We start from the raw sequence: 15,704 nt of genomic DNA on the forward strand, positions 1-15,704 counted from the left end.
GAAACTTGGTCTCAAAATACATCTTGCTAGTAAACTTGAAAGTGGGTAAGATAATTGGGAGGAGAGGGTAAATAAGACACAAAAGGAGAGATTAAGATTACCTCCTAGGTTTTACCTGAGCAACCAGGTGGAGGGTATTACCTTGTTAACAGTATAGAAAAACCCCACCCTAGCGTATCAGATTTGGGAGGGTGTTGGGCATTTCAAGATCTTTCTGTGTTTTTGGGTGTTGTCCTTATAGACATGCCTGAACCATCTAAGTCTGCTCCTGCCCCTAAAAAGGGATCTAAAAAAGCTGTGACCAAGGCCCAGAAGGACGGCAAGAAGCGCAAGCGCAGCCGCAAGGAGAGCTACTCCGTGTACGTGTACAAGGTGCTGAAGCAAGTCCATCCGGACACCGGCATCTCGTCCAAGGCCATGGGAATCATGAACTCCGTCAACGACATTTTCGAGCGCATCGCTGGCGAGGCATCGTGCCTGGAGCATTACAACAAGCGCTCAACTATCACATCCAGGGAGATTCAGACCGCCCTGAGCTTGCTGCTACCTGGGGAGCTGACCAAGCATGCCGTGTCCGAGGGCACTAAGGCTGCCACCAAGTATACCAGCTCCAGGTAAATATAATATGCTTAGCCGCTGTTAACGGAGAAGGCAATGGCACCCCACTCCAGTACTCTTGCCTGGAAAATCCCATGGACGGAGGGCCTGGTGGGCTGTAGTCCATGGGGTTGCTAAGAGTCGGACACGAATGAGCGACTTCACTTTCACTTTGGGCATTTCAATGTAGGCAGAGGTAAACTCTGTCGATCAGGGCAGAATTCAGGGAGATACAATTATGGATGCCGACAACAGGATGATACCGTTTAAATCCATGGCCTTTGGTGAGATTCCCTAGTCAGAAATATAGTCAAAGAAGAAAAGAGGATCCAGGATCTGGATGTATTTCACATAAGCAAACTAAAATTGTAAAATGTTACATGAAACCAATAAAGGAACGAGTATTTGTTTTACAAGGCATTCATTTGATGTGACTTTAAAACACTGAATATTTTAGAGGATTAAATATTGCTTTTCTAAAAATCCAATTTGGGTATCACTTTTCATGAGTATATCTAGATTAAAGAGAGATTCACTTTTACTTCAGTTTTAATATGGAATAATAGAGTTCTTTTAGAATCCTACTGTTTCATTATTTGTTTTTTAAATGCTCAACCATAATTTTGCATTTTCCATTCCATCTCGTATACAGATTTTACACTCAGAATTTCATATGCAGGAAATTGACAAATTGATATGCTCTTGATTTCAGGTGATGTGTAAACCAGTAAATTATATTACATAGAGTATGAGTTTCAAGGGATTTTGTATGTTACTTTTTAAAAAAATGATGCTGAGAAAAGAAAATTTTTTCACTAAAGGCTATATCTGGACATATGAACAACGAATGACTTTAAAAATGACACCAAAGCCCACATAGACAGAAAGTAAAACAAGGAAATGAGGCTGATGGGTGTCATCTGCTAATCCCAGACACTGATATTGATCTGAATGGTGCAGCCAGTTCAGCTGAAAACTGGGATGGAGAGAAACATTAAGTGATTATTGCACTTCAAGTGGTTTTCTAAAATTTCCGATCATTAACGTAAGCCTGAAAATTGAATCCAGAATAATAACTGGGTCAAAGCAACTTCACACTTACTCCTAATCTATGAGCATAAGAAAATAACAGTAATAATAGGCAGATATCATATTTAACTAGGACGATACATTAATGATCGTTCTAGTCATTCTCATGCTCCATTCAAATTTCTTTGCATCCAGCACTCATGGTGGTGTATTTATGCTTGGTTCAACTATCTGATCTTTCACACATTCTCCCTCTCTCAAGTTCATTTGTTTAGGCCTATAATTTTGTGGTTTTTATCTCTGCCAAAGATCCATCTGATTGGGATGATCAGATTTCATATCTCTCAACTGCAGCAAAAAAAAATGTCTTTCATGGAGATACAGAAAATTTGAAACAAAAGTTGTTGTTATCAGAAAGATACCAACAAGAGGATTAAAATTTCTCTTTATAGATTCAATCTAGGTGCACTCTGCATCATGTAGCCCCAGGCATCACATTTAAAACAGAACTGCCAACAAGGTGATGAGCTGTGCTATATGGAGGATTGTTTGGAGGCAAAAGAAAGACATTATTTTCACTAGTAAAATATAGTAATGAGAGCAGATTGTCTGATTTCTTCTATGTGGAAACAGTAGTAAACTGCAAAGGTTGGAAATGCTCTTATCTTAGAGTCAGCTTTGTTCCAAGACATATATTCCCAAATTATGAGGAGACAATCTACAAGTAATTCAGATAAAGTCAGTCTTTGGCATCTGTCAAAGTCAAGAGTAAATTTGCAAGCTGTCATAAGACTACCGTGTCTCTCCAAAGGCTCCCCAGAGACCTGCTTCACAGATCATATTAGAATCTTGGAAATCATGCATGCACTTTATTATATTCCCTATATTCTAAAATGAGCACAGGGGCACATTTTTCAACTGGACAGCTATGCTGGTGTGATGTAAAGAAGCATGAGTGAGGAGGTACAAAAGGAAGTTGAGTCAGGGAGAAATGAGAGAATAAGGTAAACACAACCTATTCCTACTTAAATTTTCTCTGCGCTCACCATGTACCATTATTTAAAAGATGCATTTATACTAAGTGTTCACGGCCCTTCATTCCTTGACTTGGGCTCTCTATGACTCTGCTGTTTCAGTAACCATGCACTTAAAGCAAGGTGATGCTGTGTCCCAGGGGGCCTGGGATAGTCCTGGGTTTAAAGCTATTGTCTAGACTATCACCAGCACCTACTTTCATTCTGAAAAGTCTTCCCATTTGGACAATAAATTTTATGGTCACCCTATTTAGGGGGAAGTTGATGATAGGGGCATTCTGCAGGGAGCAAAATCATAAAATATCAAGGCAAATGTGGAGACGAGTTTCCACCATTGTCTTACATAGGCCATGGAGGAGTTGAACTTTACTGAAGAGTAGACTTAGCTTTAATTTTTTTTCCCCCAATAAATCAGTGCTTGTGGTAAACAAAACAGGTCATGGAGAGACCAGAAATGAAATTCAATCTTCCTGGAGCCTGGTGCTAAAGTAACCATGACGAGGGTGATTGCAAAGTTAGCACAGAACATTCAGAAATAAGGTGGGTGGCATTTGAAGGGCCAGATGATTTCCACTTGCTTGAGAGTAAAATTTTTTAATGAGGCTTAAAATGGCTTCAGAAATTGTAGATGCTAAGAAATAACCTAAATCTAGAGTATGGCCTGCTGAACATCACCACCTAAAAATATTAGCCTAGACATATAATATCTGTGGCCAGTGCCAGTCAACGTTGAACCTTTAAAAATGGTGGAGGTCACAGTGGAGAGTATTTTGTTAAGTTTGCATTACCCAGGCCAAGACAGGCTGTGCTTAAGAGATAGAGTTTCCTTTTAAAATATATTTGGTTCTATAATGTTTTAAGTAAAATAAAGTTCCCTAATAATTGTTGCTTTAGAAAAACTCTGATCATTTTTTTTTCATAGCCTAATTAGGCAGAAAAGACTGATCACATCTTCAAAAATAGCTGTTTGTATTTGTGGTAAGTCTTGGTGGTGTTTGTCAGTTCCCCACTGGGGAACTGGGGAACCCCTAACCCTAATCCTGAGTGAACAAACAGGCAACCTGGTAAGTGATCAGTAATGTGCACACTAAAAATCAGAGGACACTCACCCATTAAATGTAATGACAATTATATTTAAATTTTACTGTATACATTTTTGACTCCCCTGAAACAAGCAAGCAAGCAAACAAGTAAACAAAAGACTCCTTTATGGAAAGACCGATACACGGTCATCAAAACAGGTAAGGAGAATCACTGAATTAAATGTTTGGAAAATTAGAAGGTACACATTGAGCAGACACAGATACAGGGCACTGGTGATGAGAGACTTGGTCATCTTTAGGTCTTTCTTAAATTGATTTATATTCATAAATCATCGTGCTTATAGGTTAAGCATTTCAAACAAAAAATTGGCAAAAATTAGAAATTCATTTTGTGGCATTTTTTGTCTGTGCTAAATAAAAGCAGCAGTTTTTGTTTTGTTTTTATGTTCCATGTCATGTAGTGCTAATGAAGTATAATATAATAAAATAACAGGTTTAGGGAGGATTCACAATTCCCCTTAACCTATTGAAGTTTCCAAGAAATTCTGATTAAAAAGCATGCTAATTATAACAAAACTAGTATTCACGAAAAGTGTTTGACTATATTTAATAAGTATGTAATTGTTTTCAAGTAAAGTCCTATTCATAGAAAAACATTCTTACCTGCAAAGAAAAATCATATAAAATAAGAGCCTTCCACAACCTAAGGTATATTACAGTACAGAATTATACACAAATCAAGTGACTAAACTAACCAGAGGGGAAAAATAATCAATATTTGGGTCATTCCAGAAAGTACATATTTTTCTTTTCATTTTAGAAACCAAGGGTGCGTCTCCTATTACATGAGCAGTACATTATTAATTTTACACTGCTAAGTGACTTCAGTCGTGTCCAACTCTGTGTGACCCCATAAACGGCAGCCCACCAGGCTCCCCCATCCCTGGGATTCTCCAGGCAAGAGCACTGGAGTGGGTTGCCATTTCCTTCTCCAAAGCAGGAAAGTGAAGAGTGAAAGTGAAGTCTCTTAGTCGTGTCCGACTCTTTGTGACCCCATGGACTGCAGCCTATCAGGCTGCTCTGTCCAAGGGATTTTCCAGGCAAGAGTACTGGAGTGGGGTGCCATTGCCTTCTCTGAAGTGATTAAAAATTTATGCAAAAATTAGTCACTACTCACATACTTTTCTCATTTGCGAAATGCCTTTTTTTTTTTTTCCAAATTGATTAAAACTAAGAGGAATTCTTTTGTAAAATTTTTCTTTATGAATACTCCTATAATCTTAAAAGTGGTATTTTTGTTTTTAGATACCACAAACTACTCATGCAGCCAGAGGCCCTATAATTTTGTGTTCTCTATTGATTATTTGCTGTTCTTTCTAGCAGAAGAATATTGCTGTTGGATTTCTACCGTGAACTGAAAAGATGCAACACTGAACTCAATATTTACATAGCATTCAGTGACATTATAAAATATACCTGGCTATTGGATTCTTAGAATATTTAATCTCCAAGGAAAGCATGAGAACTAAAATGTCAAGCTGTAAAACATTTTGAAAGAGTCATTTATTTTTGTTTAAGCCTCATCGTGAGACAAAGGCAGTAATCCTCAGGGAATCTATTTTTTTCTTCCATGATAAAAGGAGCAACGATGATGATTAACATTTTTTTAACTCAAGTTGAAGCTGGTTATAGAGAACTGCCATGTGAAGAAATAGAGAAATCAATCTAGAGAAATCTAGAGAATCAATCTAGAGAAAACTAGCCATAAATGTACTGGCATCAACTTGGGTCAAGCAAGACTATCATTTGCAGACTAAATAATAAATCCTAATTATTGTTTCCAGCTTCACTGTAAATATTTCCTTCTTCATGTCTTGCTCAGTCTTTGCTGTATCAATATCCTGTTTTATGATGTCCATGTCATTCACCCTACCACACAGAACTAGGCCAATTCTGTCTGTAGTCTTTATGATAGTTTATACATTTTTCACTAGCTTTTCACTCAAGTTATGCCACCCGCAGATTACTACATTTATCTGCCTTCAATATACCTTTCAGAATTTCCATATTGCTGAGTAAGCTTTCTTTGTGTCGTGGAAGAATTGGGGTTTTCACTGATATACAAGTCCAGAAATTACTTCTCTGCTCTTTAAAAGTATTTGGTCTTTTAACAAATGCAATAGTACTTAACCAATTTGTTGGCTATTTATTCTGAACCCTTAATAACTCAGTGTGCATGAATGTTTTGCTGGAGTTTAAGTTGCCAACATCCGCTGGATCACCAAAAAAGCAAGAGAGTTCCAGAAAAACATCTATTTCTGCTTTATTGACTACGCCAAAGCCTTTGACTGTGTGGATCACAACAAACTGGGAAATTCTTCAAGAGATGGGAAAACCAGACCACCTGACCTGTCTCTTGAGAAATCTATATGCAGGTCAAGAAGCACCAGTTAGAACTGGACATGGAACAACAGACTGGTTCCAAATAGGAAAAGGAATACATCAAGGCTGTATATTGTCACCTTGTTTATTTAACTTATATGTAGAGTACATCAGGAGAAGGCAATGGCACCCCACTCCAGTACTCTTGCCTGGAAAATCCCATGGACGGAGGAGCCTCGTAGACTGCAGTCCATGGGGTTGCTATGAGTCGGACATGGCTGAATGACTTCACTTTCACTTTTCCCTTTCATGCATTGGAGAAGGAAATGGCAACCCTCTCCAGTGTTCTTGCCTGGAGAATCCCAAGGACAGGGGAACCTGGTGGGCTGCCGTCTATGGGTTTGCACAGAGTCGGACATAACTGAAGCGACTTAGCAGCAGCAGCAGCAGAGTACATAATGAAAAACACTGGGATGGATGAAGCACTGGGATGGATCAAGATTCTGGGAGAAACATCAATAACCTCAGATATGCAGATGATACCACCCTTATGGTAGAAAGTGAAGAAGAACTAAAGAGCCTCTTGATGAAAGTTATAGAGGAGAGTGAAAAGTTGGCTTAAAGCTCAACATTCAGAAAACTAAGATCATGGCATTGGTCCCATCACTTCATGGCAAATAGATGGGGAAACAACGGAAAGAGTGGCTGACTTTATTTTTCTGGGCTCCAAAACCACTGCAGATGGTGATTGCAGCCATGAAATTAAAAGATGCTTACTCCTTGAAAGGAAAATTGTGACCAACCTAGACAGCATATTGAAAAGCAGAGATATTACTTTGTCAACAAAGGTCTGTCTAGTCAAGGCTATGGCTTTTCCAGTAGTTATGTACGGATGTGAGAGTTGGACTATAAAGAAAGCTGAGTGCTGAAGAATTGATGCTTTTGAACTGTGGTGTTGGAGAAGACTCTTGAGAGTCCCTTGGACTGCAAGGAGATCCAACCAGTCCATCCTAAAGGAAATCAGTCCTGAATATTCATTGGAGGGACTGATGTTGAAGCTGAAATTCCAATACTTTGGCCACCTGATGCGAAGAACTGACTTATCTGAAAAGACCCTAATGCTGGGAAAGATTGAAGAGAGGAGAAGAAGGGGATGACAGAGGATGAGACGGTTGGATGGCATCACTGACTCAATGCCCATGAGTGTGAGTAAACTCTGGGAACTGGTGATAGACAGGGAGGCCTGGCATGCTGCGGTCCATGGGATAGCAAAGAGTTAGACATGACTGAGTGACTGAATTGAACTGAACTGAAGTTGCCAAGAGATAAAGGCAATTTCTGTATAGCTTTTAATAAGATTGATGTCATGCCATATCTGGTTAGGTTGTTCATAAAGATGTTTCGGGATGACATGTGCTAAACATCAGATATTGGTTAGATGCTTTCAACCAGTTGGTAAACACTATTATATATGCAAATATTGAGATACTGGAAAAACACCAGCATATTCAAGCTCAGAGTCCACCAATTAAGGTTTTGGACTATGTAATATTTATAGACTCCTAGGTTAGCATGCTATCTCGATAGATAGATAGGTTGTACAGCAACATGGAAGAAACTAAGATATAATAAAATAGCCACCCTTATTGAATACCTACTATGGAACTATGTGGGCTTCCCAGGTGGCTCAATGGTAAAGAATCTGCCTGCAGTGAAGGAGATGTGGATTCAGTTCCTGGGTTGGCAAGAATTTCTTTCTCCTGGAGAAAGAAATGGCAACACACTCCAGTATTCTTGTCTGGAGAGAAATGCTATGGACAGAGGAACCTGGGGAGCTACAGTCCATGGGGTCACAGAAGAGTCAGACACAACTTGGTGACTAAACAACAACAATGCAACTATGTACATGCTCAGAACTTTAATAAATCATTTCTGAGTTTTACAATAATGCCTCTAGGTCCACACTTTTGCCATCCTCATATTAAAGATGAGGACATAGAGACTCACATAGCTTAGGGGACTTTCCTGCTGTTACATAACTAGCACATGAACATTGACATAGGGGGCCCTTTGAGTTTTAGATCCATCAGTTTTCACCTCACTACCCAATATTAACACTACTGACACACTTAGAAGGCAAACTGTGTTAGTGAATCACATGCAAATTGACAAGGTTTAGAAAACAACTAAAGACTGATGTGACAGTAAATAGAATTACCTTCTAAAAAGGAAAAAACATTTCCTCCCTCCCCCACAATTTTCTTACTTGTTTTTTTTTTTTTTTTTTAATAATAGCTAACAAAGGCCAAAAATGGAAAAGTGAAAAAGAACTAGGACAAGTAGGTCAGGTGAGATACCTGCTCCTTTTACATGAAAGGACTTGGATTAATTTGACGAACTTTGTATAATTTAATTTTTCTTAGGAGAAGTATATAAAAACCAGCTCAGGACTAAGTAAGCAGTAGGTTGTTAAAAGAAGCAAACTTCTTGATGACAATGTGAAAAAGAACTGATAGGAAATGAGATGAGCCTCAAAAGACGGGTATTATTATGTGTTTAATAATGAAGGCATTAGCACTGCAATTGTTAGAATTTAATCTGTTCTATCACGAAATAAGGATCTAGATAGTAGGCAGTAATTAAAGATTGACTTTGATTTAGATAATCCATTTTAATTGCATTTTTAATTGTAGTGAAAATTTCATGAAGTACCATCTGAAAATGCTGATGTGGAAAGATTAGCTAATCAAGATCATGCCGCTATATTTGAATTACTAGAAAGGGACCATGAGAAGTCAGTGTAAAATCCATCTCTCAACTAACACACAAGTCCCTCTAATCTCATCTCACCTTCTGGAACAATGTATAACAAATTAAAGCTGGTTCACGAAATGTCATACAATCTGGCAGCAAGATTCTAATTGATGAAGAAACAGCTTTTTAATGGTTCTTTAACAACCAAAGAAAATTTCAATTACCAGGAATCATGAAAAAAAACTACCTTAAGGGGACAAAATAATTTCTACCAGTTTTCTTTAACCTACTAAGAGCTCCAACTGGACACTTTTTGACCTGTTCACACTCTATTCCGTTTAGTATGGTTGAACAAATGAGCAGCTGGCTTATTACTGTGAATGCTTTTAAAAAATACATGTTCAAAATTAGAAAAAATACAATTTGAGCATTTAAAAGATTTGCTTAGCCCAGAACACCATGTTTCCACTTACACAATCTTACTCATTACTGCTTCCCTCATGAATTCAGTGATCAAGGTTAGCCTTGAAATGAGTTTAGAAATACGAAATTTGGCTTTATTGGTTCCCACCATCCTTTTGAATTCTGTTTGCCAATCTCCACAGCAACACTTACCACACTGTATTTTTAAAACAAAACTTTATTTTCAGTGTTTCCCACTAGCAATGAAACAGTATGTGTTCAATATATACTCTAATGTTGGATAGACTATTATAATTTCCTGATATTTTGATTAATATTCTGGATATTGTAATATGTATTGATGTTCGGAGATTACTAGTTCTATATGCTTCCACAAAAGTACATACACACATTAATTAAAGACAATACACACATATTGTCTTTGTTTTAGATATTCTAAACAAATACACCTAAAATCTGCCAACTAAGCTGGTTTTATGTCTAATCAATATAAAACAAGTATATTAATCATATTCTAGACCCTTATATTTATAATTTAATTTCTCCAGAATTATCTAAGGAGGCAAAAAACTTATACTCTGAAAAATAGAAGATGCTAATGAAAGAAATTTAAGACAACACAGTTGGAAAGATACACTGTGTTCTTGGATTGGAAGAATCAATATTATTTATGTAAGCATGCTATCAATGGCAATCTACAAATTCAATGCAATCCCTATCAAATTAGCAATGATATTTTCCACAGATCTAAAATAAAACAATTAAAATATGTATGGAGACACAGAAGACCCTACATGGCTAAAACAATCTTAAGAATGACGACCGGAGCTGGTGGAATCACACACTCTCACTTCAGACTATATTACAAAGCTACAATAATCAAAACAATGTGGTTTTGGCACAACAAGAGACATATAGATCAATGAAACAGGATAAAGCCCAGAAATAAACCCAAGCACTTATGGTCAATTAATCTATGAAAAAAATACAAGAATATACAATGGAGAAAAGACAGTCTCTTCAATAAGTTGTGCTGGAAAAAACTGGACAGCTACATGTAAAAGAATGAAATTAAAACACTCCTTAACACCATACACAAAAATAAACTAAAAATTGATTTAAGACCTAAATGTAAGGCCTGACACTATAAAACTCTTAGAGGAAAGTATAGGCAGAACACTCTTTGACATAAATCTCAGCAAGATCTTTTTTGACCTACCTCCTAGAGTGATGAAAATAAAAACAAAAATAAACAAATGATACCTGATTAACATAAAAGTTTTTGCACAGCAAAGGAAACCATAAACAAAATGAAAAGACAACCTACAGACTGGCAAAAAAATATTTTCAAATGATGCTACCAACCAGGGATTAATTTCCAAATTATACATAATATGGAGAACAGTATAAAGGTTTCTTTAAAAAATTAAAAATAGAGTTACCATATAATCCAGTGATCCCACTACTGGGCATATATCCAGATAAAACACTAATTCAAAAAGAAAAGATATATGCACCCCAATGTTCACTGCAGAAGTATTTTCAATAGCTGAGACATGGGAGCAACCTTAACATCCCTTGACAAGATGAATGGATAAAAAAGATGTGTCATATATATATTCATATATATATCCATTCATTATATATATATATGCTACAACTCCTTTTCCATTTGTGTGTGTATATATATATACACATTCATACATATATCCATTAACATATATATATACATAATATTAACTATACTTCATACATATATCTATTTATATATGTGTGTGTATGTGTATATGTATGTATGTATACACACACACACACACACACACATATATATATATATAAATTATACTTTATTTTCCTGGGCTCCAAAATCACTGCAGATGGTGACTGCACTGACAAAATTAAAACATGCTTGCTCCTTGGAAGAAAAACCATGACCAACCTAGACAACATACTAAAAGCAGGGACATTACTTTGCCGACAAAGGTCCATATAGTCAAAGCTATGGTTTTTTCAGTAGTCATGTATGGATGTGAGAGTTGGACCATAAAGAAGGCTAAATACTTAAGAATTGATGCTTTCCAACTGTGGTGCTGGAGAAGACTGCTAAGAGTCCCTTGGATAGCAAGGATATCAGAACAGCCAATCCTAAAGGAAATGAATCCTGAATATTCATGAGAAGGACTGATGCTGAAGCTGCAATATTTTGGCCACCTGATGCAAAGAACTGACTCATCAGAAAAGACCCTGATGCTGAGAAAGATTGAAGGCAGGAGGAGAAGAGGGTGACAGAGGACAAGATGGTTGGATGGCATCACTGACTCATGGACAGGAGCTTGAGCAAGCTCCAGGGGATGGCAAAGGACAGGGAAGACTGGCGTGCTACAGTCCATGGGGTCTCAAAGAGTCAGACACACCGAGGCACTATAGAACCACAAACACTTCAAGCATAGAGTCCAAAGAAAATTGTTAAAAGCAGGTATCTCTTTATCCCACCCGTAGAAAATCTTCAGTGAGACTCAACAATCTGAAAAATAATAATATATAAGAATTATAACATAGAGGCAATAACTGCCATTTAGGGTCACAGAAAATTATAATTTCCATTATTTCATTTATCTCCAAATTGAATATAATTAAAATGTTCTCAAAATACGTGTGTTAAGATTATTTGCTAGCTAACATAATCAGATCAACAGCAAAGCTCTTCTATCTGCTGAGTACACTGGCTATTCAGAGAGGTTCTTCTGGATGTTGCTTTAGGAGGTGGAGTTGGGAGAAGGTAGCTGTCCATAAGCCTAAAGTAGTCCTTTGTGAAGTTGTATCCTGGAGGCACTACAGAATAATCTCTGGTACCTAGTAATCTTAAAACTTTCAAAAGTAATTCTACAACTTCAGTATGGAGGTTAAGCAATGCTGCTTATTAATGTGGGAAACATATTGCAGCTTTAAAAAAGTAAAAATAGTAAGACTTGTGTTACATTTCCAGATTAAGTGTATATCATTTGTAAGGAGTTCAGTGTAGTACAGATGAGTGATTTTGGTGATAATGTGTGAGAAAGCATTTGCTTTTTCTCTCACTAAATAAGAATAACAAGGAAAAAGAAAAATTGGCAAAAACATTATTAACATTGAAACTATGTGAGACATCCACATAGCACATATTATAAGCAGTGTCCTTTATAGTTTGTATAAATGGATTACTTTCTTCTTTATTCATTTCAATAAATATTTACTGAATATTTATTATGTGCATTCAGAATAAATTCATCCACATGCCAGATATTTTTTTAAGGAATGTCTGCTATACTACTGTGTACAGATTAAGTCATATTACTTACTTCAGTAAATATTTATTGAGCATTTACTATGTGCAAGCAGAAATTAGCACCCTCAGAAAGTGGTTATTTTAAAGGAAAATAAACAGAAATATCTTTGCAGACCCTGTTAATATCCTTTATTATGGAGGAATGAAGGCTGTCTTTGGGGCTGAGCCCAGAAAAGAAAAGAATCTTTCTACTTAAAGCTTGTTCCCTGACATAGAAGGCATTGTTCAGGATTGCTTTCTCTGGCTGGAAGTTTAAGGAAAGACCAACCAAACAAAAACCTGCCATGACACAGTCTTATACTGTGCCTGACAGGAGAATGACCCAAGGGGCACTTTCCTGGGATGGGGAAATGGAGAAACTTCAAAATCCTTTAGGGGAACTAGGAAATCTTAGGATCTACTGGCTCTAGAAAGTTTCCCCGTACATACACACATATGTGTACAGCCATATGGCTCTTATATTTTATAAAAATGGTGTCAAAGTATTCATAGTTTTCTGCATCTTGGCTTCCCTAACTAACATACATTGTACAAATCTAGCTACAGCTTTACTGCACTCCCAGTGAAAATTTCAACAGATTCATCCAGGTCTTGACAAACTGATTCTAAAATATAGATGGAAGAGCAATGAACCAAAAGTAGCTAAGATATCTAAAGAGGGAGAGAAAACTATGCTACTAAATACCTAGGTTTATGACAAACCTAGACAGTGTATTAAAAAGCAGAGACATCAGTTTGCTGACAAAGTCCATATAGTTAAAGCTATGATTTTTCCAGTACTCATGTACAGATGTGAGAGTTAGACCATAAAGAAGGCTGAGAGCTGAAGAATCGATGCTTTTGAACTGGAGAAGACTGTTGATAGTCCCTTGGACAGTAAGGATATCAAATCAGTCAATTCTAAAGAAAATCAACCCTGAATATTCATTGAAAGGACTGTTGCTGAAGCTGAAGCTTCAAAGCTTTGGACTCCTGATGTGAAGAGCCAATTCACTGGAAAAAGCCCTGATGCTGGGAAAGACTGGAGGCAGGAGGAGAAGGGGGTAACAGAGGATGAAATAGTTGGATGGCATCACTGACTCAATGGACATCAGTTCAGTTCAGTTGCTTAGTCATGTTGAACTCTTTGCGACCCCATGGGCTGCAGCATGCCGAGCTTCCCTGTCTGTCATCAACTCCTGGAGCTTGCTCAAACTCATGTCCCCGTTGGTGATGCCTTCCAACAATCTCATCCTCTGTCATCCCCTTCTCCTCTGCCTTCAATCTTTCCCAGAATCAGGGTTTTTCCAATGAGTCCATTCTTTACATCAGTTGGCCAAAGTATTGGAGTTTGAGCTTCAACATCAGTCCTTACAATGCATATTCAGGACTGATTTCCTTTAGGATGGACTGGTTGGGTCTCCTTGCTGTACAAGGGACTCTTAAGAGTCTTCTCCAACACCACAGTTCAAAAGCATCAATTCTTTGGTGCTAAGCTTTCTTTATAGTCCAACTCTGACATCCATACATACTACTGGAAAAACCATAGCTTTGACTAGGTGGACCTTTGTTGGCAAAGTAATGTCTCTGTTTTTTAATAAGCTGTCTAGGTTGGTCATAGCTTTTCTTCCAAGGAGCAAGCATCTTTTAATTTCATGGTTGCAATCACCATCTGCAGTGATTTTGGAGCCACCCAAAATAGTCTGTTACTGTTTCCATTGTTTCCCTATCTATTAGCCATGAAGTGATGGGACCGATGCCATGATCTTAATTTTTTGAATGTGGAGTTTTAAGCCAACTTTTTCACTCTCCTCTTTCACTTTCACCAAGAGGTTCTACGTTTCTTCTTCACTTTCTGCCATAAGGGTGGTGTCATCTGCATATCTGTGGTTATTGATATTTCTCCAGGAAATCTTGATCCAGCTGTGCTTCATCCAGCCCGGCATTTTGCATGATGTACTCTGCATATAAGTTAAATAAGCAGGGTGACAGTATACACCCTTGACGTACTCCTTTCCCGATTTGGAAACAATCTGTTGTTCCATGTCCAGTTCTCACTGTTGCTTCTTGGCCTACATACAGATTTCTCAGAAGGCAGGTAACAGTTTGTTGTTATCCATACAGTCAAAGGCTTTGGCATAGTCAATAAAGCAGGAGTAGGTGTTTTTCTGGAACTCTCTTGGTTTTTTTTTTTTTTTTTTTTTAATGATCCAATGGATGTTGGCAATTTAATCTCTGGTTCCTCTGCCTTTTCTAAATCTAACTTGAACAGAAGTAAGTGTTTTTCTGGAACTCTCTTGCTTTTTTTTTTGGATGATCCAGTGGATGTTGGCAATTTAGCCTCCAGTTCCTCTGCCTTTTCTAAATCTAACTTGAACATCTGGAAGTTCACAGTTCACATACTGTTGAAGCCTGGCTTGGAGAATTGTGAGCATTACTTTGCTAGCGTGTGAAATGAGTGCAACTGGACTCATTTTGAGTTTGAGCAAATTCCAGTAGATGGTGAAGGATAGGGAAGCCTGGTATGTTTCAGTCCATGGGGTCACAAAGACATGACTTAAAATATCATGTTATTTATTTATAATAACTTAAAATAGCAAGAATATTACTTTAAAGACAGAGCTTTCAAGAAGAAGAAAGTTAGGTACTGAAACAACATAGAACACATAAAGATGAGAGAGAGAGATAGATATAGATTGGTATAGAGTTAAAAGGTATATGACAGAGATGGCAGATGGCATTACAGATTAGCAGGGAAAATATGACTTATACACTATACGGTTTTAGGAAAAAGTAGTTCCATTGGTGCGAAAATGTATTCTCTACCTGACACGATAAAATGCCTTTATACATTCTAGATAGAGAGTATTGTTAAAATAGAATAGAAAATCAGAAACTTCAAAGGATATATTGGCAACCTCAATTCCATAAAATTTTAAATCCTTGTTCAAAGATAATCACATAGAGAGTAAAAAGAGAAGCCACAAACTAAAGGAAAATATTTTGATTGTATAATACTCACAAATAATCACAAAGTGTAGTAAGTCACAGTAACCAATAGGAAATAAAAAAGCTAGTAGAAAAATGACATTTTAAAAAATGCTTCTTGAAAAGCAATGAAGGTGGCAAAAAAATGAG

General features: G+C 37.2%; 1 protein-coding gene across 3 annotated transcripts; it reads left to right on the forward strand.

Annotated features, from left to right (window-relative positions):
* The first annotated feature begins 243 nt into the window (after nt 1–243).
* LOC147361183 (histone H2B type 1-N-like) lies at nt 244–5,609 on the forward strand. 3 transcript variants are annotated; one of them, XM_086335180.1, is made up of 2 exons: nt 244–614; nt 5,084–5,609. In XM_086335180.1, the coding sequence occupies exons 1-2, from the start codon at nt 244–246 to the stop codon at nt 5,196–5,198; spliced, it is 486 nt and encodes a 161-aa protein (XP_086191306.1). In that variant the 3' UTR covers nt 5,199–5,609. The 3 variants fall into 3 exon arrangements, with proteins under 3 accessions (XP_086191306.1, XP_086191307.1, XP_086191308.1); XM_086335181.1 differs by having other exon boundaries at nt 5,087–5,216; XM_086335182.1 differs by lacking the exon at nt 5,084–5,609 and having other exon boundaries at nt 244–743.
* The last annotated feature ends 10,095 nt before the right edge of the window (nt 5,610–15,704 follow it).

Source organism: Bos grunniens, chromosome 13 (assembly GCF_055505025.1).
Source record: "Bos grunniens cultivar Pamir isolate PY7600 chromosome 13, Bosgru_T2T1.0, whole genome shotgun sequence".
NCBI classification, from domain to species: Eukaryota; Metazoa; Chordata; class Mammalia; order Artiodactyla; family Bovidae; genus Bos; species Bos grunniens.